Source organism: Cajanus cajan, chromosome 6 (genome assembly GCF_000230855.2).
Source record: "Cajanus cajan strain Asha chromosome 6, NIPB_CcT2T_4, whole genome shotgun sequence".
Classification (NCBI taxonomy): Eukaryota; Viridiplantae; Streptophyta; class Magnoliopsida; order Fabales; family Fabaceae; genus Cajanus; species Cajanus cajan.
The window spans coordinates 41,803,036-41,828,829 of NC_138522.1; the positions used below are offsets into that span (position 1 = coordinate 41,803,036).

At 38.3% G+C, this 25,794-nt stretch overlaps 2 protein-coding genes across 2 annotated transcripts; both read left to right on the plus strand.

The window, feature by feature from the left end:
- Positions 1-298: 298 nt before the first annotated feature.
- Positions 299-18,937, plus strand: LOC109795994 (sugar transport protein 5). Its single transcript, XM_020355624.3, has 4 exons — positions 299-608; positions 2,592-2,911; positions 3,664-4,293; positions 18,124-18,937. The coding sequence occupies exons 1-4, from the start codon at positions 476-478 to the stop codon at positions 18,562-18,564; spliced, it is 1,524 nt and encodes a 507-aa protein (XP_020211213.1). The 5' UTR covers positions 299-475; the 3' UTR covers positions 18,565-18,937.
- Positions 18,938-21,053: 2,116 nt separating this feature from the next.
- On the plus strand, positions 21,054-25,308 carry LOC109798467 (sugar transport protein 5). Its single transcript, XM_020358814.3, has 4 exons — positions 21,054-21,299; positions 22,426-22,745; positions 23,647-24,276; positions 24,660-25,308. The coding sequence occupies exons 1-4, from the start codon at positions 21,167-21,169 to the stop codon at positions 25,095-25,097; spliced, it is 1,521 nt and encodes a 506-aa protein (XP_020214403.1). The 5' UTR covers positions 21,054-21,166; the 3' UTR covers positions 25,098-25,308.
- The last annotated feature ends 486 nt before the right edge of the window (positions 25,309-25,794 follow it).

Here is a 25,794-nt window from a genome sequence, read left to right on the forward strand (position 1 = left end):
ATATTTTTGATGTAACTTCCAACCTAGTTAAAAAAAAAGACTTAATTTTGCTCATAATAATGATTTGAATTTATAACATAATTTAAAATTATTTAATGCGATATTAATTATTTTAACTAATTTATCATTTTCATAAAATAAAATATTTCGTTTATTTTTTTCTATACTATTGCCAACTTTAGAGACATTATTCATTTTGTGTATAAGTAATGAAACATGGAACGACTTGTCTTTCGAATCATTCTCTGAATATTAAAATATTAATATTTTTTAATAAATTTATTATAAAATAATTATTTAATTTAATATTTTAATTATAATTTAAATTAATATTTTATATTCATTCGAAGCTGTATATTTTTCTGTGTGTATATATACAATTACACTTTTGTACTCTTCCTCCACAGAGTTAGATCAGTACTGAAGTGTATAAGTAGAGCATAGCTGCTAGTTGGATCCTGTGAAGCAGATAAAAATGGCCGGTGGGGGATTCGCTGTTGATGCACCGGCCAATGGCTTCGATGGCAAGATGACACTCTCAGTTGTCATCACTTGCATCGTTGCTGCATCCAGTGGACTCATCTTTGGATATGACGTCGGAGTTTCAGGTTTTCTTTTTTCCACTGTTGCCTATTGATTTGTTTTCTAACTAGTAATTCTTTTCTCCTTGTGTTCTCTTCTTCTTGCTTCTTATCTTCTAAACTACTATGGTAATCAACGACTAAAAAAATGCGTCAGAAATAAAAATCCAGATGCTCAGTGTGAAGTAATCAGTTTCAAAGGATCCAGTCATTGCCTTATCGAGGGCTGCAAATAGTTATCAACGGTCAGACCATTAATTCTATATTAGTGTCAAATTTCAAAGGATCTAAGTTTTACCTTAAACTTACTCGTACTTTCACTTTTTTCTTTTTCTTTTACATCAACCACGCGGAGTTATTTACTTATTTTTAACGGTTAGATATAATACATAAAATAAAATAAAATTGCATATGTCTAATGTTTAAAAATAATCTTAATTATCTGCTCATTTTAATGATATATCTAGTATCATATAACTAAGGGCTGAATTCTCCCAAAATGTTTGTGTAAATATTTTTCTCTTGTTAAAAAAGAAAGTTCGTGTTAAATAGTGATAACAAAATTACCAGGTCGGCAAGTGATGAAGGTATTGAGTTTGATTAGATTCTCTCATGTGAGTTTTTATTTGTATTATTTCTCGTAAAAATCCTTATCATTAAAATCTCATTTTTTATTATTTAATTTTTTTATCTCTTACTTTTAATTAAGGACAAAAAGTTTACCAAACAAAAATATCATAAAAGAGATTTCAATTTCAAGTTGAACTAGATGTAGAAAAAATTGAGTTTGATTGTCATTATGATCGTTGTAATATATTTTATCAATAAAAAGAATAGATATAACAATACTAAACAGTGATACCAAGTCAGAAGAAGTTCTCTTGGGCTTTGCTCGCAATTAGTTATATGAAGCTAGTTTTCTTTAAATTTCAAAGTAGAGTTTACCTTTTTTTTACAGGACTTGATCTCTAGAAATACCTTGAAAAGGAAATTTTTTTTTTTTCAGAAGAATAATTAAACTAAACTTTTTTATATATTAAAATTAACTTATATGTATGTTAAAAATAAAATTTTTGAGAAGTTAATAAGAGAAAGCTTATTCAAATTAATTAGTTTGTATAAATTAATTTTAGTTTATGAAGAATTTTATTTGCTTTTTAAAAGTATTTTTGAAAATTTTTATTTAAACATGCTTTCCAATGGAATTGAAAAATATTCATCGAGAAAAAAAAAGAATTATGTTTAAAATTAAAATTACAATTATTAACTTCTAAAAATTATATTTAAAATGTAAAAAATCAACACGGAATTATGGGATTATACACACTGATATATGTGCGTCCACAATCTGAAGTATAGTTTAACACGTCCATTTCAGGCATGGAACCTTTGGTGTTTAATCATAATAATTGAAGCTATATATTGAAAAAAAAAAATAAAAAAAAAATAGATGGCTTATTTGTGGCCTGGTCAAGGGGTGAACTTTTTACCTACCGAAAAACAAAGACAGCTAATATCCTTGCCCTAAAAAAAGACAAACCTAATATTAAAAAAAAAAAGGGGTCTATGATGGATAGCAATTGCAAATGACAAATGGAAAATATGGCTCATGAAGTCATAAAAGCGTCTTTTTGTGTTTTGCATGTAGTAATTAGCGTCTTAGCAGGTGACGCTACTGCTGTTTGTATTCAAAGTATCAATGACAGTCAATTGTAGAGTTACATTATTTGTATACTATATATTTTCTTTATAGTACTTTTTACAATATTATTTTTTCTTCTTTATCATTATTATTTTTCTTATAACACACTTCTTTCCGTCTGTTTTATACACAAAATGTTATAATAAAAAAAAAGTATAACTAATATTTCTCTTCATTGTATTCGTGCCCAGGAAACTAATTAATTAAGAGTAGCTTAACACACCTTTTTTAATTTCCACTTACGATTTTAACAAAAGAAATATTATTTTATATAGAATTTAATGAAAATGTCATGAATTAATTTCCAGGTGGTGTGACAACGATGGTACCGTTCCTTGAGAAATTCTTCCCATCAATACTTAGAAAGGCTGCAAAAGCCGAAGTGAACATGTACTGCGTGTATGACAACCAAATGTTAACATTATTCACGTCTTCTCTCTATCTTGCTGGCTTAGTATCATCTCTGGCAGCTAGTCGAGTGACGATGGTGTTGGGTCGGAGAAACACCATCGTCTTGGGTGGTGCCGTCTTTCTTGCTGGTGGTGCCATTAACGGAGGTGCTCAAAATATTGCTATGCTCATTTTGGGTCGTATTCTTCTCGGCCTTGGAGTCGGTTTCACTAATCAAGTTAGTCTATGCAAAATGCATATATTCCTTCATACTAGAGTTACTTATAAAGTAATTTTTTATAAAATTATTTTTCATCATAATTATTATTTTATTTCATACTTCTCTTTCTTTTTCATTTAATATTTGATTGAGAGGGAAATATATTTTTTTTTAGCATAATTTCTAAAACTATAACCAGGGAGTTTATACATATTCTTTTCGTTTTTTTTATAGTCGTTTTATCAGTATTTTGTTATTTTTTTTAATTATCATTTTACTAAAATCAATGATTTATTATTATTTTTTTTTTTATCCTTGATAATTAATTTATGTTTACTGAATAATGTGTCTATTTATTTTTAATGATTACCTATTTTTTTTTTCTAATTACTTATGTGATTAAATAGAGTAAGTTACTGTTGACATGTATATTCTAATAATTAATGCACTAATACATGAACAGATATGATTAAATGGAGTAGGTTACAGTTCAGACGTGTATTTTAATAATCAATGCATTAATTCATGGATTTCTTAAAAGATGCATAAGAATAATAAATATACACAAATCAATAATTTCAAGACTTGAATGCAAAAAAAATAAAGAGTATAACAAGAAAGTAAGTAATAAATATTTTTAAAAATTAAAATATCAATTATTTTTTTAAGTCCCGTGCAAAATTTTAACGAGTATGAAATATAATCGGTGGAAGTATTTCATTTCATAATTTTGATGAAATGTACGATGATGTTGCATTAATTTGGAACAGGCGGCGCCGTTATACCTTTCGGAAATGGCTCCAGCCAAATGGCGTGGCGCATTCAACACGGGCTTCCAATTTTTCCTATCGGTTGGAGTTCTTACCGCAGGCTGCATAAACTACGCCACCGCAACGCACACGTGGGGTTGGCGAGTCTCTCTTGGCCTCGCCGTCGTGCCTGCCACCGTTATGACAGTAGGTGCCATCCTCATAACTGACACCCCCAGCAGCTTGGTTCAACGCGGCAAAATAGACCAAGCCAGAAAGGCCTTGCGCAAAGTCAGAGGTTCCCACGTCGACGTTGAACCCGAGTTGGAAGAGCTTCAAGATTGGTCGCAAAATGCCAAATCTATGCAGCAGGAGCCCTTCATGACCATATTTGAGAGGCAGTATCGGCCTCACTTGCTCATGGCAATTCTTATCCCACTTTTTCAGCAGCTTACGGGCATCAACATTGTTGCCTTCTATTCACCCAACCTCTTTCAATCCGTCGGTTTCGGACACCACGCAGCTTTACTTTCTACCATCATAATTGGCCTTGTCAACCTTGCTTCTCTCCTCGTATCTACTTCTTTTGTTGATAAGTTTGGTCGAAGATTCCTGTTCATAACTGGTGGCGTTCTCATGCTTGTCTGTCAGGTAATTAAAACATGAGACAAAACTTAATTACAGTATTATAAATTGTTCCTGTGCTAGGATACACACTCCAATTATCCTTGTTGTAGCGAGTCAGGTCTTGGGTCAAAGGTCTCAGTCTCTTTGTTCCTTTCCGAATAGTCCGAAGTGTAGGGGGGGCCTGCAAAGACACTCCGACGCTCAAGTTAGTGGTCGGTGTAATAAATGCGGTAGGTGGCAAAAACTAACTACGTACCTCGTTGGGGCTCTATTTATAGGTGTTCATATTGGGTCGCGATTAAGGATTGGGCCCCGAAAAATTAGGGGGTTAATCCGATAGATTACGGTAATTAAGCTTTTCGTAATCATTCTGACAGATGCGCTGGCTTGGCCGACCACACCGAAACGTTTTAGTCGTGTACGAGTGGTCGGCGGGCACGGTTAATCGGACTAATTTCTGCGGGTTCGGCCCGGTCGGCCTTTTAAGTGTTCTGCCTGGTCGGCTACCATACGGTATACAACCCCCGCAGCGTCAAGGATGGGAAAGACGAAGACGGTACAAGAGTCATAGTTGTTGGGCTTAGGGAATAGGTGGATCTCGACAGGATTCATGCCGAGAACTCTGTTAGGCTGACGCCGTGGTTGAGGACTCAGAAACGTGAGGTCTGGGCGAGATTTCGGTTGGACGATGTCTAGGCCGAGGACTCAGGCGCGTGAGTTTTGGGCGAGCCCTCGGCTGGTTGATGCCTTGGCCGAGCAATCAAACGTGCAAGGCCTACGGGGGCTCGGTTGGACGATGTCTAGGCCGAGGACTCAGGCGCGTGAGTTTTGGGTGAGCCCTTGGCTGGTTGATGCCTTGGCCGAGCAATCAACGTGCAAGGTCTACGGGGGGCTCGGTTGGACGATGTCTAGGCCGAGGACTCAGGCGCGTGAGTTTTGGGTGAGCCCTTGGTTGGTTGATGCCTTGGCCGATCAATCAACGTGCAAGGTCTACGGGGGGCTCGGTTGGACGATGTCTAGGCCGAGGACTCAGGCGCGTGAGTTTTGGGTGAGCCCTTGGCTGGTTGATGCCTTGGCCGATCAATCAAACGTGCAGGGTCTACGGGGGGCTCGGTTAATCGGACTAATTTCTGCGGGTTCGGCCCGGGTTGGACGATGTCTAGGCCGAAGACTCAGGTGTGCGAGGTTTGAGATAATTCTCGGTTGGTTGTTGGCTTGGCCGAGGACTCCACCGCGCGAGGTCTAGGCGAGCCCTCTGTTGGGTGGTGTATGAATCGAGACCACCAGTAGTTGGAACCGGTGCCTTAACCTCGGTAGGCTTGGCGTGCCATGTTGGCCCTAGCGGTTACGGGCCCAACGGTTATCAAATCTGGACCGTTGGATGGTCCAGATCGAACGGTTAGGGTTTTGGGGCGTCTTTTCACCTCCTATGTTTACCTTACCTATAAATAGGATGAGGGGGCACTACAAGAAAAATGTAAATTTTCGATGAAAATTTTTTGACGGATATGATTTCGTCGGAAATTTCCGACGGATTTATATTTCCGTAAGAAATTTCTAATGAAATTTTCCGTCAAAAATTTTTCGTCGGAAATTTCTGACAGAAATATAAATCCGTCAGAAATTTCTGATAGAAACTTTTTGACGGAAAATTCTGTCAGAAATTTCTGAGGAAAAATAATTTCGTCAGAAATTTCTAACGGAAAATTTTCGATGGAATTTTCCGTCGGAAATCTTATTTTTAATTATTATTTTTAATTATTATTTTTAATTATTATTTTTAATTTCTTTTTTAATTTCTTTTTTTAATTTCTTATTTTTAATTTCTTATATATATTTGTAGTATTAAAAATTTTATATATCTTTTAAAGGTATAAATATATATTATAATTATTTATTACAAGTTTTTTATATCTACAATTAGTATTAAAGATGAAAATAAATTAGGTCATACTATATTTTATTATAATTTACTTGGTTTGAACCTAATTTTCTTTAAAAACATATATTTAAAGTATGACTTATTTATCTATCATAAACAATTTTTAAATGTTTGGGTAGAACTACAATCATAAATACTTATTTTATAATAATTTAACACTATTAAAAATATAAAAATAAATATGTTAAATTTATAAAAATAAAGTTTAATTTATTTATGATATAAATATGTTTTTAATATCTAATATATATTTTTAGATGATAATTTATTTTAAAATATATCTTATAATAACAATTCTAAATGGAATGATTTTTCTTATTTTGATTTTTTTAATCAATGTATACAATTTTACTATTTTAATTTTTTCAATCAACGTATATAATAAATAAATAAAAAAACAAAAGAGAAACATGCATGCTACAAATTTTATTTTATCAAAAAATTATTTGTTTTAATATATTACATTATATATGTGAATATTAAGATATATATATATATACATATATATATATATATATATATATATATTATAATTAATTTTTTTTTTAAAATTAATTCATTTTTAAGAAATTTTTTTTATCACATGAGAATTAATTTCCTTCAAAAATTTGACAGATATCAAATAAATAAACATTTTTTTTTGAATCTATTATTAGAATATAATTTTATTTTTTTAAAATATATTATTTTTTAGATAAAAAATTATGTATATGTCAAATAGTAGTGATGGCAAGTGCCTCACTATTCCAAACGTGCAGCTGTCCATGTATATATATGTATGTATATATATATATATATATATATATATATATATATATATATATATATATAATATAGGGGGTTATAATTATACCGGTGTAACTTTTACTAAGTATTATGCCGCTCTATAACTTTATATTAAATGTAAATTTTATAAATCCAACCGTTAAATTGAAAGTTCATATCACTTTATACGTCTATATCAAATTTTGTTAAAATTGAACAACAACTAGAAGATAATCCAAGAGTTGATATTTTAGTGTATTTTGAAATGAATATATTACATCAATTTTGTTTTATAAGAATGAAGTATCAAATCATCTTGGATTAATATAAAGTTTTGTATATAATCTATAAGAGATATGAACTTTCAATCTAACAGTTGGATTTACCAAATTCACATTTAATATAAAGTTATTGAGCGGTGTAATACTTTGTAAAAGTCACATTTAATATACACCGCTCAATAACTTTATATTAAATGTGAATTTTGTAAATTCAACTGTTAAATTGAAAATCTTTTACTCTTAAATCATATATACAAAATGTTATATATAATTAGATAAAATTTTAAGTTAGTATTTTATTAATAGTTGATAATTAATAGAAAAAAAAAGGATAAATACATTTTTGAATTTTATATGTTTGATTTAAGGTAAATAAATATGTTAAATTAATTAATAATTTATTTAAAATATTAAAATTTAATTTATAAGTATGTAATAAATAAATATTTATAATTTTATAAATTATATTATCATTATAAATTATAAAGTTAAATAATTTAAATTATAATTTTAAATAAAAATAAGTAGATGTTAATTATAAAAGTAAGTACATATAAATAAAAAATAATTAAATATATTATTATTATTATTATTATTGTTATTATTATTTGTAATATAAAATTATTATATATTATTATTATAGTACAAATATAAGATTGTATATTTGAGGATGACTTAAATGAATTAATTTGTACAAGTTATACTGACAACATACATAGACATTTCGGTAGCTTAGTCATAAGAACTTCACAGTTAAGCGTGCTTGACCTGGAGTAGTACTGGGATGGGTGACCTTCTGGGAAGTCTCCTAGAAATTGCACAAGTAAGGATAAAACATGCTAAACAGTGAAATATTGTGAAATAGAACCCTTGAGAGGCCAAATATGAGAGTTGTTACATTAATAAATTTATTAAAACTAAAAAAAAAATTACAATTTCCGACAGATTTTTTCGTCGGAAATTCTAACAGAATCCGTCAGAAATTTCCGACGGATTTTTCTGTCAGAAATTTTCGACGGAATTTTCTGACGGATTTTTCTGTCGGAAAATTCCGTTGGAAAATTATTTCGACGGATTTTTTTTTTCGACGCCACTTTTTCCGACAGATTGAAATCCATCAGAAATCCGTCGGAAAAAGAAATCTGTCGGAAATTTGCCTATTTTCGTCGGAAATTTCCGTCAAAAATAAGCATTTTTCTTGTAGTGGGGGGTCTGAAAATTTACTTGCTGTAAATTTTCCGAGCGCTCTCGAAATCTAATTCGTCTGAGCTCACCGAACAAGGTAAATTTTGTATTCTTTATTTTTAGCAATAAATGGACGAGGGGTATTCTTCGGCAAGGAGTTGGACGTAGTCGGAGGCGTCGAACGCTAAGTCGAGCAGAGAGGGGTCAGACTCGAGTGAGATATCGAGGTTGCCGCCGTTGCAGTGTGAAGTGGTGTTCCCTTCCGACCATCCCGAGCGGGAAGATAGCGACGATGAGGTGGTCGAGGTATCGCCGCCTGTGACTTTGGTTGTGGCCTTGGCACGGGCCACCGAGGTAGATGATCGAGGTTTAGGTCGGGTCGGTCAACCAAATCCACATGTTGAGACTACCCAAGTTGAAGTGGGCGGGAAAGAGTTGGAGTTGCCTGCCGATGCCCATAGAAAAGGTATGGTCGACCCAAGCCGCCAGCCGAAGGCAAAGATTGATTATGGCACAGTAGAGATGTCCGGGTACGAATGGGTGGATGGGGAGGTCGGTATCTATTTTTCCAAGTTATCCGATCAAGAACTGTTAGACACGTTCGTATCTCTGGAGAAGTGTTTCGGGAACGACGATGAGTTTCCGTTACTCGCCGAGGCATGCGTGGACGTCGGGCTGGACATGGACTTCGTGTTTTTGGAGCCGGAGTCCGACGAAGACGAACACTTTTATGCTTACATGTGCTGGTTCGAAGACCTTGGCATATAGTTACCCTTTGACGACTTTCAGATGGGAGTGCTCCGGACACTCAACGTGGCTCCGACCCAGTTGCATCCGAACGTTTGGGCTGCTATGCAGGCGTTTCGAAACCTATGCCTGTGCTTGGGTATCACTCCCCGACCCCTTGCCTTCCTTTATTATTATACCTGCCGACCAAACAAGCCGGTGAAATGGGTGTCATTGGCTCGGGTACCGAAGCGGGGATTCCTCCGGGCCTTTACCTCCTCCTATAAAGGTTTTAAGAGTGGTTTTTTCAAGGTCCGATAGGGGTTGGAATTGGGCAATTGCTTTTACGACCGAGACGGGACTCCTTTGTTCCCCTTTTACTGGACGAGGCGACCGACGCGGTACGAGGCGATACCAGAATCCCAACTCCCTGCCGAGGACAAAGAGATCGTGGATCTCCTCAACCAGTTACCAAAGGGCTTGCCTGTCCGAGGCCTTTTGGATATTTTCGAGACTTCTCACTTTGAGACGGTCTTGTTAGGTATGTGCTTTAGGCTTCGGCACTTTTGCAGTTTTGAATTGATGTTAAGATTTCTCTTATTGAAGGTTTAATGGCCGGAGGCAACCTGGATGTGACCGCCATGCTCGCTCAAAGGGCGAAGGAGGCGAAGGCAAGTGGGAAGGTCCCGCCGGCGAGGTCGGGTTTGAAAAATCCGCGAGATAAGCCTGGTCATGTGATTATCCCCGTGGCCGATGCTAGAAAGAAGGACAGCACTTCACGGGTAAGGGTTGCCGAGCACAATATTGAGACGGATCGTCCGAGCTCTTCGATCAAGCGGGCCAAGCAATTGTCGTTGGAGCAATCGGGCTGTGGCAACTTCGCTATCCCAGCCGTTGTTGCCGGTTCGAATTTCCTGACTCCGACTGTGCAGACCAAGAACTTGGTCGGTCTGGATCTTGTTACTAGAGGTGGATTGTAGTACTTGGAGGGCATGTCCGCCGAGGCGGCATACAAGCTGTTTTGTGAGCTTGATACTCGAACCTCCCTCGTTGTCAAACACGTCATGAACAGGCATGCCGTGTCTGAGGAAAGGGTCCACGGCCGACTCAAGGATGCCGAAACCACGGTAAAAGAGGTGTTGGCTGCGAACGCCAAGTTAACCGAGTCGGCTGAAGAGCTAAAGAGGGTTGCCGACGCCCACCGACAGGAAGCCGACGACTTGAAGTTGGCTGTACAAAGAATGAAGGTCGATGCTACCGCGTCTGCGGCTGAGATTGCTCGGTTGAAGGAGGCCGCAGCCAAGTATGAGGCCGAGGCTACCGAGCAAATACTTGCCCAACATGATGCCGACTTCTAGCATGCGGTGAGGCAAGCCTATCATTTTTGTGAGGTCCCGACTGATTTTGAGTTCGATGTCAGCCGAGACTTTTTGGGCGGCAAGTTCATGAGCTATTCTGAGTTCCCCCAAGAGGCTCAGCCCGATGCCGAGGCCCCTCGTCATGGCATCTCCACTCGAGCTCCTGCACAAACAGCCGAGGACGACGATCCGATCATTGACGTGATCGGCGACGGTGATGGAGGTCACCCTGGAAGTCCAACCGCTACCTAAGGGATCGGCTTGTTAATAGTTTTAGGTTTATCATTTTTTTTTGTAACCAGGCTGTACGCGGTTTTTGTCAGTTTGGCCGCTGGCGCCGGTAGGAAGAAATTTTTGTAATTAGTCGTGTTGATCGGCCGTAGTCAATGACATTATTTTTGCAGTTTATGCGTATTTGTGTTTATTATTCGGCTTGAATGTTGTGCGTAATGCTTGGTTTAAGTGTGTACTTAGCGCAATTTTCTTCGCGATTCCTGTATATCGATCCGAGTAACTATATTTATGTGTTGATTTGTAGCCGAACTGTACGTTTAACCGAGCGGGGTGCGAATCAAATTTAAATTGAGTTACATTAGTGTTTGGTTTAACAGCCTAGGTCGCGACTCGATTTGAGGTGCTGAGACGAGTACTCGACGCGGGTGTGTTCGGCCCGAGTGCCTTGAGTCTCGTAGGTGAGTTGTTTTTGGATATTCGGAATAATATATCGCGGGAGGGGTCAGAATTGGGACCTGAGTCTCAGTAGGGAAAGCTGTCGGCTTACATGGTGCTCGGCCTAGGTGCATCCTTAACCGAGGAGGTTACTCGGGAGGAAAACCTGAAAGGCTCGAGCACACGTCGGAGTGATGGCCGAGAATAGCTCGGCTGACATGGTGCTCGGCCTAGGTGCATCCTTAACCGAGGAGGTTACTCGGGAGGGAAACCTGAAAGGCTCGAGCACACGTCGGAGTGATTGGCCTAGGTGCATCCTTAGCCGAGGAGGTTACTCGGGAGGGAAACCTGAAGGGCTCGATTTTAAGTACGCATTATCATTCAGCGCTCGGTTTATGCATGACCTAGACGTTACAAAAATAGCATTATCACACTGTGGTTGGGATAGTGCTCGTCCTAGGTCCATCCTTAGCCGAGGAGGGTACTCGGGAGGGAAACCTGTTGGGCACGAGTTGACTTTGTCGTTGTCGGCCGAGTCTTGCTCGGCCTCGTCGTGGTTGGGATAGTGCTCGTCCTAGGTGCATCCTTAGCCGAGGAGGGTACTCGGGAGGGAAACTTGTTGGGCACGAGTTCACTTTGTCGTTGTCGGCCGAGGATTGCTTGGCTCCGTCATATTTGGGTATAGTTCTCGGCCTAAACATAGAATAAAAACACGCTATGATGAAATTTTGAACTTTTTATTAATGAAGTGCCTCGTTAAAAACCTTGCCGACCCAACACCCTCATTAGGGAAAAAGAGTCGGTCAAGGAAAAGAGTGCACTGATACATCAACTGTAGTACATTTTCAAATGTGACGAGTTCCAAGTCCTCGGAATTGGTTCTCCTGACAAATACTCCAGCTTGTATGCTCCGTTGTTCAAATTATGTCGGACGCGGTATGGTCCGTCCCAATTTGGGGCGAGCTTCCCTTGTCTCGGGTCCTTTCTAGCCTCGCCTGTAGCTCTCCAAACCAGGTCTCCTTCTCGGAATTCCCTAAGATTTACCTTGCTGTCAAATCTTCTTTTGTAGCATTTTTTGGTGGCCTCGGCCACGACCAGTGCTCGGTCACGCATCTCTTCTGCCACGTCTAGGCTTGCTCGGAGTTCGACCTCGTTGCTTGCTTCATCGAAATGGGCTCGACGGAATGATGTCTCTCCTATTTCAACTGGGATCATTGCATCGAACCCATAGACTAGCGAAATGGTGTTTCTTGCGTGGTCGATTGGGGGGTGCATCGGTATGCCAAGAGTACCTCGGGAAGCTGCTCGGCCCATGCTCTTTTAGCTACCCCTAACCGTTTCTTCAGTTCTGCTAGGATGACTTTGTTGGCTGACTCGGCCTGACCATTCGTCTGTGGGTGCTCGACCGATGTGACCTTGTGCTATATCCCCAGGCCGACCAAAAACTCGTTGAGTTTTCGGTCAGTAAATTGGAGTCCGTTGTTGGTGACCAGGGAATGGGGTACGCCAAATCGTTATGATATTTTCCAAAAGAATTTTTGGACCTGATGGGCCGAGATGAATGCCAAAGGCTCGGCCTCGGTCCATTTTGTGAACAAATCCACGGCTACGATGAGAAATTTGTATTGCCCCTTGGCAACCAGGAAAGGTCCGAGTATGTCGGCTCCCCAAGTGGCGAATGGGCCATGCCGAGGGAATGCAATGCAACTGCTCGGATGGTTGGTGTATCAAGTTACCGTGTTCCTGGAAAGGTAGGCAGTTCCTCACAAACGTTGAGCAATCAGAGTTCATGGTCGGCCAATAGTAACCTGCTCACAGGAGCTTTGATACGGTTGTCCTCGCACCTGAGTGCAATCCACAAATCCCCTCATGTACTTCTCTCATCACGTAATCGGCCTCGGTGGGGTCTAAACACTTGAGAAGCGGTGTAGTGAAGCCACGCTTGTACAACTGTCCTGCAATGACGACATATCTACTTGCCCGAGTCCTCAAACCCTTGGCCTCGGCAGGGTCGGTGGGTGCGGCACCAGTGTTGATGAATGCCTTAATTTCGTCTCGCCAGTCAGGTGAGCCACCCTGTCCGGTGTTCTCGGCCTCAACGTTAGCTATCATTTCCGCTTCGACAGTTGGGTGGTCGATTTCCTGCTGAATGATGGTTCTCAGCTGACCTGGCCTCTTGGTCGCGGCCAACCTTGCCAATTGATCGGCGCGCGCGTTATTCTCGCGCGGTATGTGCTCGACCGACACCTCCTGAAAGCTCGCCTTCATTTTTTGGTAGGCATGGTAGTATTTCATCATCATATGGTCTTTGACTTGAAAGTTTCCACCCACCTGCTCGACCACAACCTTGGAATCGGTCGAACATTTGATTCTCGAGGCACCCATGTCCTCGGCCAGCCTCAATCCGGCTAATAGAGCTTCGTACTTAGCCTGGTTGTTCGAGGCCTTGAATCGGAAACGCAGGGACTGTTCCAATGTAATACCATTCGGCCCTTCTAAGATCACTCCTGCTCCACTCCCCTGGCAGTTTGAGGAACCGTCCACATGGAGGGTCCACCATTGTTCCTCAAAATGGCCGTGTGGGTGCAGCTCGTTCACGAAGTCCGCCAAGCACTGCGCTTTAATTGGCCCTCTTGGCTTGTATGTGATGTCGAATTGTGAGAGCTCCACTGACCAAGCCATCATTCTCCCGGCGAGTTCGGGTTTGCCCAAGACCTTAGAAATCGGGTAGTTGGTGTGTACTACTATTTGATGGCTCTGGAAGTAGTGTCGCAGGCGTCGGGAGGTGTGCACTAGTCCGAGTGCAACCTTCTCTATCAGTTGGTACCGAGTCTCGGAGTCCTGCAGGAGTCGGCTGATAAAGTATATGGGCGCTTGGGTCCCCTCCTTTTCTTGCGCCAAGACCAAGCTGATCGCTTCGTCAGATATGGCCAAGTATACCAAAATCGGGTTCAAAGGAACAGGTCTCGCCAGGATCGGCGGCGTCGCCAAGGTTGCCTTCAACGCCCTGAAGGCCTCTTCGCATGGTTCGTTCCATGAGAACACCGAGGCCTTGCGCAAGAGCTTCGTCATCGAACTAATTTTGTCGCCTAGACGCGGGAGAAATCGGGACAAGGCGACTAATCTTCCTGAGAGGCGTTGCAATTCCTTGAGGTTGCTCGGGCTTCGCATGTTTAAAACGGCCTGGCATTTGCCTCGATTTGCTTCTATGCCTCTTGTCAATAGCATAAAGCCCAGGAATTTGCCTCCTTTGACCCCGAAGGTGCACTTCTCGGGGTTCAGCCGCATGTTGTGCTTGCGGAGTTCGCCAAAAATTTCAGCTAGGTCTGTGATGTGCTCGGCGAGAGAATTGGACTTGACCACCATATCGTCCACATAAATCTCGATGTTTCGACTGATTTGCCCCTGAAACACCTTGTCCATATTAACCTCTGATAGGTCGCCCCGGCGTTCTTCAGTCCAAATGGCATGACTCGGTAACAGAAGTTGGCGTTCTCAGTGATGAACGCCGTCTTATCCTCGTCGGATGGGTGCATCCTTATCTGATTGTAGCCGGAATAGGCATCGAGGAAACTGAAGATGGAGTGCCCGGACGCTCCGTCGACAAGTCGGTCAATGCAAGGAAGCGGATAAGCGTCCTTGGGGCATGCTTTATTAAGGTCGGTGTAGTCGGTGCACATTCTCCACTTTCCATTCGGCTTTTTCACCAGAACCACGTTGGCTAGCCAAGTCGTGTACGTGACTTCTCTTATGAACTTAGCTTGTAACAACTTTTTCACCTCGACATTCATGGCCTTTCGCTTCTCATCTCCCATCTTTCTTTTCTTTTGCGCGACGGGTCGCGCGTCTCGACATACGGCTAATCGGTGGCATAAAAATGTGGGATCTATTCCCGACATATCAGATGCCGTCCACGCGAAGAGGTCTCGGTTATCCCTGACTACACACTTGACTCGGCTTGAGTCGGCTTCGCTCAACTGAGATCCCATGTTTGTGACTTGTTCGGGTGCTCTGCCTAACTGAAAAGGCTTAAGGTCTTCGGCCGGCTCGATTATTTCTTCTTCACCAAGCCGAGGATCGAGGTCAATGTTTTCCGTCGTTTGCTGCCCTACTGCATGCACACCCTTTGACTTCGGGGAATCGGCCAGTGGCTGTATCTTAAGGCTGGAGAGATAACATTCGCGTGCTGTTTTTTGATTGGCATGCATGGTTATCACTTGTCCATCTCTCGACAGAAACTTCATGGACAGGTGGGGGGTCGAGACAATCGCCCCGAGGGCATTGATGGAGGGTCGGCCCAATAAGATGTTGTACGACGTGTTTGCGTGCACCACAATGTATCGGATTTTGACTTCTCGGGAAGGCTTTTGATCGAAACCGAATCGGGTGTACAGGTCAATACACCTTCTCGTCATCACTCTCTCACTTGAGAAACCTACCAGTGGTTCGTGGTATGGTTCTAGGCTCTCCTCAGGAATTCCGAGCTGTACAAATGTATTCCAGTACAAGATGTCGGCTGAGCTCCCCTGGTCGACCAACGTTTTCTTCACAATGCAGTTGTGCATTTCGACTGAAATCACCATAGGGTCGTCTTGAACGGGGTCGACACCACGGAAATCCTGGTCGGAAAATGTTATAGGTGGCATCCTCGGCAGCTTCAGTTGGTTCACGCTGTTAACCGATCGGACAGCGCGGAGGTGTCGCTTTCTTGCCGAAGAGGTGGATTCGCCTCCGGCTATTGTGTTGATTATCTTCCTCGGCCGATCCTTGTCTTCCCGGGAACTTCGTGAATGATCTCTCCTTTCAGTCGAACGGGACCTGTGGCGTTGGTCTCTCGGCTGTGGCACTTCACGCGGGTGCTGATCCCTCCGTCGTGTTCGGTGGGCCTGCGTCGTTACGAAGTTTCCAAGGTGGCCTTGCTTGATAAGGTCCTCAAGTTTGTCTTTTAATGCCGAGCATTCTTCTGTTGAGTGCCCCCGGTTTCGGTGAAATCGGCATGCCTTAGCCTTGTCGGCCCTCGGAGGCGTGTTCGCCCTCTTGGGCATCATCAATATCTCGGATGCGAGAGCCTGCTCCAGTACCTTAGCTCTGCTCGCATTAAGGGGAGTATACGCTGTGTAGCGCGGTCCCCTCGGCGGTCTAACATTCAAGGGCTCGACATTCGCTTTTTTCATTGGCTCTCAACCTGGCTCTTTTCGGCCGTAGCCCTTTTCAGCTCTGGCTTGGTTTCGGGTTTTTGCCAACTCCTCCATTTGCATGTATTTCTCAGCTCGCCGTCGGAGGTCGTTCATATCGGCAGGTGGCTTTTTACACAAACTGTTCACGAACGGTCTTGGTCTAAGGGTCGTGCTCAGCCGGTCCAATGCCACGGCAGGATTAAGATCGCCAATCTCCATGGCAGTCTTGTTGAATCGGTCCATGAAGTTTCTTAGGCTCTCTTTCTTTTCTTGACGGACCCCCGCCAAGGCTAACGAAGTCGTCTTGTACGGCTTACTCGTCGCGAACTGTAGGGTGAACTGGGATGACAACTCGGCAAACGAATCAATGGAGGCACTCGGCAGTCTCGTAAACCAACTCAAAGCTCTTCCTTTCAGCGACGTGGGGAATATTCGGCACAAAGCCGAGTCATCTTAAGTGGATAGGGTCGCTTGAGTTAAGAAAACGTTCAAATGTTCCTCAAGGTCGGAGGACCCATCGTACTTCTCAATCGGCATGCTTTTCCAGTGGTCTAGCAGGGTTGCCTCCATTATTCTACGAGAGAAGGGGTGCCTCAGGGAGTGAGTGGGGGTGTCGGCCTTGTTAGCTATCAGAGAGGTGACCGGTGTTCGGGTGACCTGATCAGTCGGGGCGTGATAGGCGGACTCTTCTGCTAGTGTGGGAGTGGATGGAACGTAAGTTTGGTTCAGGTTTCGGAGCTCGGCATTTTGTCGACGTAGCTCGGCCAGCTCGCGGGCATCGGCTTCTCTTTGCCTTCGGATGGCCGCCATTTCCTCTCGTAAAGCATGCAAGTCATCTTGGAAGTTGGGTTGTCCTTGGTCAGTATTTGGCTGCACCTGTTGTACCACAGGCTCCGGTTGGGTCTGGGGCATTCCGTACGGGTAGCGCTCTCGGTTGGTCATGACGGGATTATCTTGGGGGTTAGGGATCGGCTGAGTCGTTGTTGATTGTCCTTTACGGGTAACTACCATGTCTTGGTCTCAGTTGGTAGGGTTAAAAGGGGCTGAAATGTCTCTTCGACCCCACGATGGGCGCCAAATGTTCCTGTGCTAGGATACACACTCCAATTATCCTTGTTGTAGCGAGTCGGGTCTTGGGTCGAAGGTCTCAGTCTCTTTGTTCCTTTCTGAATAGTCTGAAGTGTAGGGGGGGCCTGCAAAGACACTCCGACGCTCAAGTTAGTGGTCGGTGTAATAAATGCGGTAGGTGGCAAAAACTAACTACGTACCTCGTTGGGGCTCTATTTATAGGTGTTCGTATTGGGCCGCGATTAAGGACTGGGCCCCGGAAAATTAGGGGGTTAATCCGATAGATTACGGTAATTAAGCTTTTCGTAATCATTCTGACAGATGCGCTGGCTTGGCCGACCACACCGAAACGTTTTAGTCGTGTACGAGTGGTCGACAGGCACGGTTAATCGGACTAATTTCTGCGGGTTCGGCCCGGTCGGCCTTTTAAGTGTTCGGCCTGGTCGGCTACCATACGGTATATAAATATTGTTCATACCGTCTCAATAAAATGTTAGCGCGTATCATTGATATAAAATTTCAATTATATATAATTAAAGAACCATACTAACATTATCTAATTAAGTTTTATCCCTAAGCCATGTTGAGCAAATATTAGTGACACAATTGAATTTTATTATTTATTGTACTTTTAATACACATGATCGGTATTAATAATCATAATTTTTGTTACTACTTTGAAGATTGCGGTGTCTGCTTTGCTAGCTGAGATGACTGGTGTTCATGGTACAACAAACATATCAAAGGGTAACGCAATATTGGTATTGGTGCTATTGTGCTTTTATACTGCAGGTTTTGGTTGGTCGTGGGGTCCTCTGACATGGCTAATTCCAAGTGAAATTTTCCCCTTAAAAATCAGAACCACTGGGCAAAGCATAGCAGTTGGGATGCAGTTCATAGCACTGTTTGCGTTATCACAGACATTCTTGACAATGCTGTGCCACTTTAAGTTCGGGGCCTTCTTGTTCTATGCATTTTGGATTGCAGTGATGACTCTCTTCGTTGTGTTTTTCTTGCCTGAGACCAAAGGAATTCCTTTGGAGTCAATGAACACCATATGGGACAAACACTGGTTTTGGCGGAGGTTTGTTACCGGAGTAGTTGACCAAGATAATCATCCATGAACATTATTGGCACTCCCTAATGTAGGTTCTGTTTGTAAGTCTCAAAAGATGATAATCATTGGCAATGCCTTCGTACAAGTTACAACTACAATGTTTTGTTTCTATATCTGAATTTACTATATACATGTATGCTGTTTGTAAGTTTATATATTGAAGTGTACTATATATCACTTTAATTTTAGTTTGTACGTAGTTAATAATGGATTAGTTCCGCACGATTTGTTTTCCTGTGACCCTCCGTTGGTTACAAATAACTATTCTACTCAGATATAATTAAATATCATCAATTATAAAACACTTGAAATGTTATCTTCTAAATATAATGTACTAGCTCTATTCTTTAATGGTCTCTTTGACATTTAGTATCACACAAATTCAATGTTAATCTTAAATAAGATTCAATAACATATAATAACATTGTGTATTACTATAATTTATACATATGTTTTTTAATAATAATTAATGAGAATATAATTATAAATAAAAATAATTTTTAATAATAAATATTAAATAGAATATTATTACAAGATAATTTTTTGTAGTGGAAGTGAGTGTATATTAATTAGCAAATCTTTTCAAACATTTGTTAACTTACATTTAATTATTTTTTAAATATTAAAGTAAGTTAACAAATTACACCTAATTTTAACTAAAATACGGAAGTGTAACAAATATGAATTCGATTATTTTGTCAAACTAAATATTTTATTTATTTTTTTCATTTTTCTTTACCTTTGTAAAATTACGAACACGTACATGCATGGAGTAAGATCAATATGTGTTATAAGACATTAAGATCACAAAATTTAAATATTATATTATATAAATAAAAAGAGATTCACTTACTTCAAAAATAAATTTTAATAAATTTATTTTATTTAATAACTTATATTTCTTACCAAATTTTAAGAATCCAATAATCGCTAAATTGAAAATTTATATATATATATATATATAGATTAAGTCTATAAATTTTTATAAATTTAAAAACTATTTGATAATTTTTTATTAATTTAAATTGACTAATAACCATTAAAATATTTTATATATTAATTTAAATTTATATAATAAAATATTATATAAATTTTAAATATTTTAAAATTTATAAATTCAATTTATATATTAAGAGATTTTAATTAATTCTATCTTTGAAATTTGATGTAAAACTTAAATTATTAACTGTATAAATGGTTAATTAGCATTATTTCCAAATCAAAATCTACATTACATCACACCTTGCATAATAGCTGCTGTGTCTTTATCTTGAAAACTAAATTAGCAGTGACAATTAACATAAAATATCAATTTTAATTAATTAGTAATAGTAAAGATGTTTATAATATTCTATCGTTTGTGTCTTTATCTTGAAAACTAAATTAGCGGTGACAATTAACATAAAATATCAATTTTAATTAATTAGTAATACTAACGATGTTTATAATATTATATCGTTTTTCCCTTCACATAACTATCGTACGTAAGCCTATTTTGTACCTCTGGCTTTGGAAGATAACATTTGGTGACTGCTTATAATTAGCTATACCAGCAAATTGCAGCTCCTCGTTAGAAAAATCATTGTACGTGACCAAGTAAACATAATATTTTAATGTCTCAATTGATAGTTGACCCTCAACTTTGATCCTTCCACAATTAATTATATCAACAGAGTAAGGATACCGGTTGTATATAGTATAATTTTGTTGTAAATCTATCATTGTGTACAAAAATATTTGACAATGATAAAGCATATTTTTCTGTTGTAGAATTAACTTGTACAAAATGTAAAAATATATTTTTAAAAATTTATTTTACTCTATATAAATTATAATAACCTGATCGAAGAGAGAATTTAAAGATTATTCTCCCACAGAAGTTTTTTTGGGTTGTATTTTTTCTTTTGCAACGAAAAAGTAGTTTTCTAAATCTTTCATCTCTTTATAATTTATAATTTTTATTTTTAGATTAAATTTTAATATTTTTTCAATTAATTAGTAATAGCTAAATATAGTTTTCGTATTAATACAAGTTACTTATCATACATCTGATAAATAATAATTTAATTATAAATTTCAATTATACAAAATAAAAATATATCATATTTATTTCACATGTTAAAATACTAATATTAATATTAATTTGCATTCGACCACAAATATTTTTATTATAATTATTAATTTGAATAACACAATTTGTACGGTACTGAGTTGACCGACAATTATTAATTTGAATTGTTAGCCACGCATGCACAAACCTGAATTGGCTTCTAATCACTGGCTCTGCCTAGTGTTACTTATGTACATAGTCAAACTAAGCTAAAAGAATGTATCATACAAGTGAGCAAATGGCAAAATAAAATTCATGAACGTTGGCGTGTAACATGAAAGTCAGCATATATGATGAAAATTTTTTATTGATAAAAAAAATCCAGCGCTGTTTCTTCACTTGCAAAATCCAGCGTCCACATAAAACCCTTTGCCTATAAATTAATTGCATCTCTCTTATTATTATGCGTGCCATTGCACAGTTAGACTGAGTAATACAAATAGCATAACTGCTGCTTAGAACCTGACGAGACGAGCAGAGATATAGAAAGAGGTCCAAAATGGCCGGTGGAGGGTTCGCAGTGGATTCACCAAACAATGACTTCGCTGGAAAAATAACACTCTCAGTTATCATCACTTGCATCGTTGTTGCTTCCAGTGGACTCATTTTTGGATATGACCTCGGTATTTCAGGTTATTTAATTTCTTTTCTTTCAAATCTTTTCCTCTTATTAGAGCATGATATATATTTGCTTTTATGAAGGCTGATATTAGTTTGATAAATTCGTTTTACACATGGTTCATGCAAATCAAGTAGAAAAATATATACTAACAAAATTACGAGATAAATAACATTATCCATACAGTTTAGTTATGAAGAGTCATACATGGGCTTTCTATAAAATTAGTTACATTATAATGTTACTTGTTTTTATTATTTTTAAGGGTATTGTGTTATGTGTATTGATATAAAAGTAACATATCTTTACTATAAAAAAAAAAAGTGTTAATTGATCAATAAAAATAATACATGAAATAAGAGGTGTAAATGTAATTTTTGAGAAGAAAAAAAAAAATACTATATGCACATGTGGTTTAATTTTATTTTATACCTTCATCCAAAGATAAATAACTACTTGTAATAATTATAATAAGTGATCATAAATAATACATACCATACATATAAGATTGTTGATTCTAACACCTCAAAAGTCACGTTAAACTAATTTTTAATTTGTTAAGAGTGTAAACTGACGCAGCTTACATAGTCGTTAAACTTGTTTTTAAATCAAGTAAAATTTATAAGTAATCGTAGCTAACTTTAAGAAATACAGTATAACTGTATAAATATATGTTTTACGAGTTTTTTTGCTTATTTTGTTACTGAAGACTAGTCTTTGCCCCAAAGGAATGTATTGTTTCCACAAGGGAAGAAAAACTGCATTTTCAAGCATGAATCTCTGGTGTTTAATCAAATGATCAGAATAATTGAACCATGGCTTATTTGTGACACGCCAATCTATTATACTTGCAAAAGACAAACCTAATTTTAATTTGCACATGAAGTCAAACATCCATCTTCTGTGGTTTGCACATGGTTTGCATTTGAAAAGTATTGCAATGACCTTAATTTGTAAATATGTGCCTAGAAACCACAGTCTAGATTAACAACCGTTTAATTTTAATTGCAATTCACTATTTTCAGAAAACAAGTATTTGCATAAATATATATGTGGTATTGAAGGTTCTAATTAATTAAATTGGATGTATAAAGCTGATCCTTTCATTTCTTTTGAATGAAAATGTGAAAAAATTTCAGGAGGTGTGACAACAATGGTACCATTTCTGAAGAAATTCTTCCCTGATATACTGAGAAAGGCTGCTAGTGCAGAAGTAAACATGTACTGTGTGTATGACAGTCAGATATTGACATTATTCACGTCTTCTCTATACCTAGCTGGGTTAGTGTCATCTCTTGTAGCTAGTAAAGTCACAAGTGCCATGGGTCGGAGAAACACCATCATTTTGGGTGGTACCATCTTTCTTATCGGTGGTGGACTTAACGGAGGTGCTGAAAATATCTCTATGCTCATTTTGGGCCGTATCATGCTCGGCCTTGGCGTCGGTTTCACTAATCAAGTGAGTCAACGCATACATATCTCATACACTTGTTAATAAACCCTACATGGTCCCATGAGTCCCGCCATAAGAATGGGGCAAAAGATATCCCACTACGATTCTAGGAAAGTCACTAGGATTCATACTGCTAGTGCTTTTATTATTCTTACACATTTTTTTATAATTCAATTTTTATTTTGTTTCTCTCCATCACTTAACTTATCTCAGTTTTTTTTTTTTTTAAATTTATTTTATCATCTTCTACCCTAGTTATAATACTAGAAAATGGTCCCTAAAATGCAATTTCTCTGTTCGTATTCATACCCAACCAAACAAGCAAAGAGAATTGCGTTCAGTGTCTTACTTTGAATTCCAACAAGTAGGCCATTATTTTTCCATTTTATTATATCCCACATATAGAATAGAACTGCGGCAATCACCCAAGTAGTCGAACTACATAGTAATTTAAGTAGTCTTATCCTCCAATTTATAACAACCAATTTCTTAAAAAAAAAAGTAGTAATATGCGTACACCTAATTATTTTAAATACTTTATTAATATCTACTAATATTTTATCCTATCTTTTTCTTTTCACCACATCAAATCATACCTCCAATTTTCTTCCTTCTTTCTCTTTAATTATAACTTTAGGTATCATTGAATTTAGGGTTGACAAATCATTTTCCAATAATAAAAGAATCAACGGACTGGGTCCAACCTTCTATCACATCATTAAAGCGTAAAAGAAATGCTCAAAAGTATATATTACTCGTCATCAGGCCAAGAAAGTCGAAATTAGAAAGAAAAAAAAAAATCGTGAACACGTTCTATCACACTATTAATATTAATATTGTCATGTTTGTCTCAGTGAAATTCAATTATAATCTGTGAAATTATTAAGCACATGATATTTTCTCAAAGGCTGCGCCACTGTACCTTTCTGAAATCGCACCACCGAAATGGCGAGGAGCTTTCAACACAGGGTTCCAATTTTTCATATCAGTTGGAGTGCTTGCCGCAGGCTGCATAAACTTCGGAACAAAGGATCATACATGGGGGTGGCGAGTCTCTCTTGGCCTCGCCGTGGTCCCCGCAGCCGTTATGACAGGTGGTGCCTTCCTTGTAACTGACACTCCCAGCAGCTTGGTTGAACGTGGCAAAATAGACCAAGCCAGAAAGGCCTTGGTCAAAGCCAGAGGATCCTCCATCGACGTTGAACCCGAATTGGAAGAACTCATTAGGATGTCACAAGTTGCAAAATCTATGCAGGAGGAGCCCTTCAAGACCATATTTGAGAGGCGCTATCGACCCCATTTGGTCATGGCGATTCTTATCCCCTTTTTTCAACAGCTCACGGGGATTAACATCGTTGCATTTTATTCTCCTAACCTCTTTCAATCAGTGGGTTTTGGACACGATGCCGCTTTACTTTCTACCATTATACTCGGAGTAGTCAACCTTATTTCTCTCTTAATCTCCACGGCTATTGTTGATCGCTTTGGTCGAAAATTCTTGTTCATATCTGGTGGCCTTGTCATGTTTGTTTGCCAGGTAACAAATTTTTTTATATTATATTTTTATTAAGATAAAAGTTAGATATAGTTTCTTAATTATAATTAGTATTATTTTCAATTAAAGTTGAAGTTTTATATTAATATTAATTATCCACTTGTATATAATGTATATTTTATTAGTATGTATTTACATATACTATTTTAACTTTGATTAAAAAATAACAAATATTTCCGGCCTGTATTTAAGAAATTATACTTAACTTTGATTCTTTCATTAATCAAATAAAAGTAACTTTATATCAAAATATCTTGTATATTGTGTATACTAAAATATACTAGTTATGTGTTTAATGTTTATATATAACTTGTTTATTGGGTGATATACTAATATTCATAATTTTTGTGACCACCGGTGGGAAGATTGCGGTGTCTACTGAGCTAGCAGTGGTGACCGGTGTTCATGGTACAAAGGATGTATCCAAGGGAAATGCAATTCTGGTGTTGGTGCTTCTCTGTTTCTACTCGGGAGGTTTTGGTTGGTCGTGGGGCCCTCTCACCTGGCTAATTCCGAGTGAAATTTTCCCCTTAAAGATCAGAACCACTGGACAAAGCATAGCTGTTGCTGTGCAGTTCATAACCATATTTATATTGTCCCAAACATTCTTGTCAATGCTATGCCACTTTAAGTTCGCTGCCTTCTTGTTCTATGCGGGTTGGATTGTGATCATGACTATCTTTGTTATATTTTTCTTGCCCGAGACTAAAGGAATCCCCTTGGAGTCAATGCAGACCATATGGGGTAAACACTGGTTTTGGCGCCGCTTTGTCAAAGAAGTTCACGAAGAAAATCATCCATGAAATAAATATCACTCTAGGTACTGTTGTTTGTAATCAATGGTTGAAAATTATTGGCTTTTCCCTCTACAGATAAAGGGTTTTGTGTATATGAAGAAAAACTATATCATAATAAACACTTTTATGACCATATATAAGTTTATCTAGTTAATTATAACCATCTGTACATGTATGGCACTGATCCATTATAGGATTACAAGCTTTCATCGTTTCACATGTGGTGCATAAGTTTGCGTCAGTCAAATTTATCTAAATTCATTAACATGTTGTATACATGTATAGTATCATCGATCTGATTGAGGAGTTAAAGCTTTTATGCCGGAAGGTCTACTCCAATTCTAAAATATATATCAGCAAGACAGCAATAATTCTAAGATGTTATTATTTTTTTAAAATCATTAAAAGTCAAACCTATTTTGCGCATTGATGGACCACAACAAAGAGTAGTGTATTCTTGCAGCTATAACGAGGTGTGAATTAATATAGATCAATCCAAAAAATAGCACAAGAAAATCCAAATTAGAATTTCTTATCCTTATATGCATTTCCTATCCATATCCAAAAAAAAATAGCTTTTATGCCGGAAGGTCTACTCCCCTTCTAAAATATATCAGCAACAATTCTAAAATGTTATTTATTTTTTTTAAATCATTAAAAGTCAAAACCTATTTTGCATTCAAATGATGGACCACAATCACAA

Excerpts from the sequence above, each read along its gene's own strand:
- LOC109795994 (XM_020355624.3), top strand. The coding sequence starts at position 476 with ATGGCCGGTGGGGGATTCGCTGTTGATGCACCGGCCAATGGCTTCGAT. Across the intron at positions 609-2,591 it reads ATATGACGTCGGAGTTTCAG|GTGGTGTGACAACGATGGTA; the intron begins GTTTTCTTTTTT and ends ATTAATTTCCAG. Across the intron at positions 4,294-18,123 it reads TTCTCATGCTTGTCTGTCAG|ATTGCGGTGTCTGCTTTGCT; the intron begins GTAATTAAAACA and ends ACTACTTTGAAG.
- LOC109798467 (XM_020358814.3), top strand. The coding sequence starts at position 21,167 with ATGGCCGGTGGAGGGTTCGCAGTGGATTCACCAAACAATGACTTCGCT. Across the intron at positions 21,300-22,425 it reads ATATGACCTCGGTATTTCAG|GAGGTGTGACAACAATGGTA; the intron begins GTTATTTAATTT and ends AAAAAATTTCAG. Across the intron at positions 24,277-24,659 it reads TTGTCATGTTTGTTTGCCAG|ATTGCGGTGTCTACTGAGCT; the intron begins GTAACAAATTTT and ends ACCGGTGGGAAG.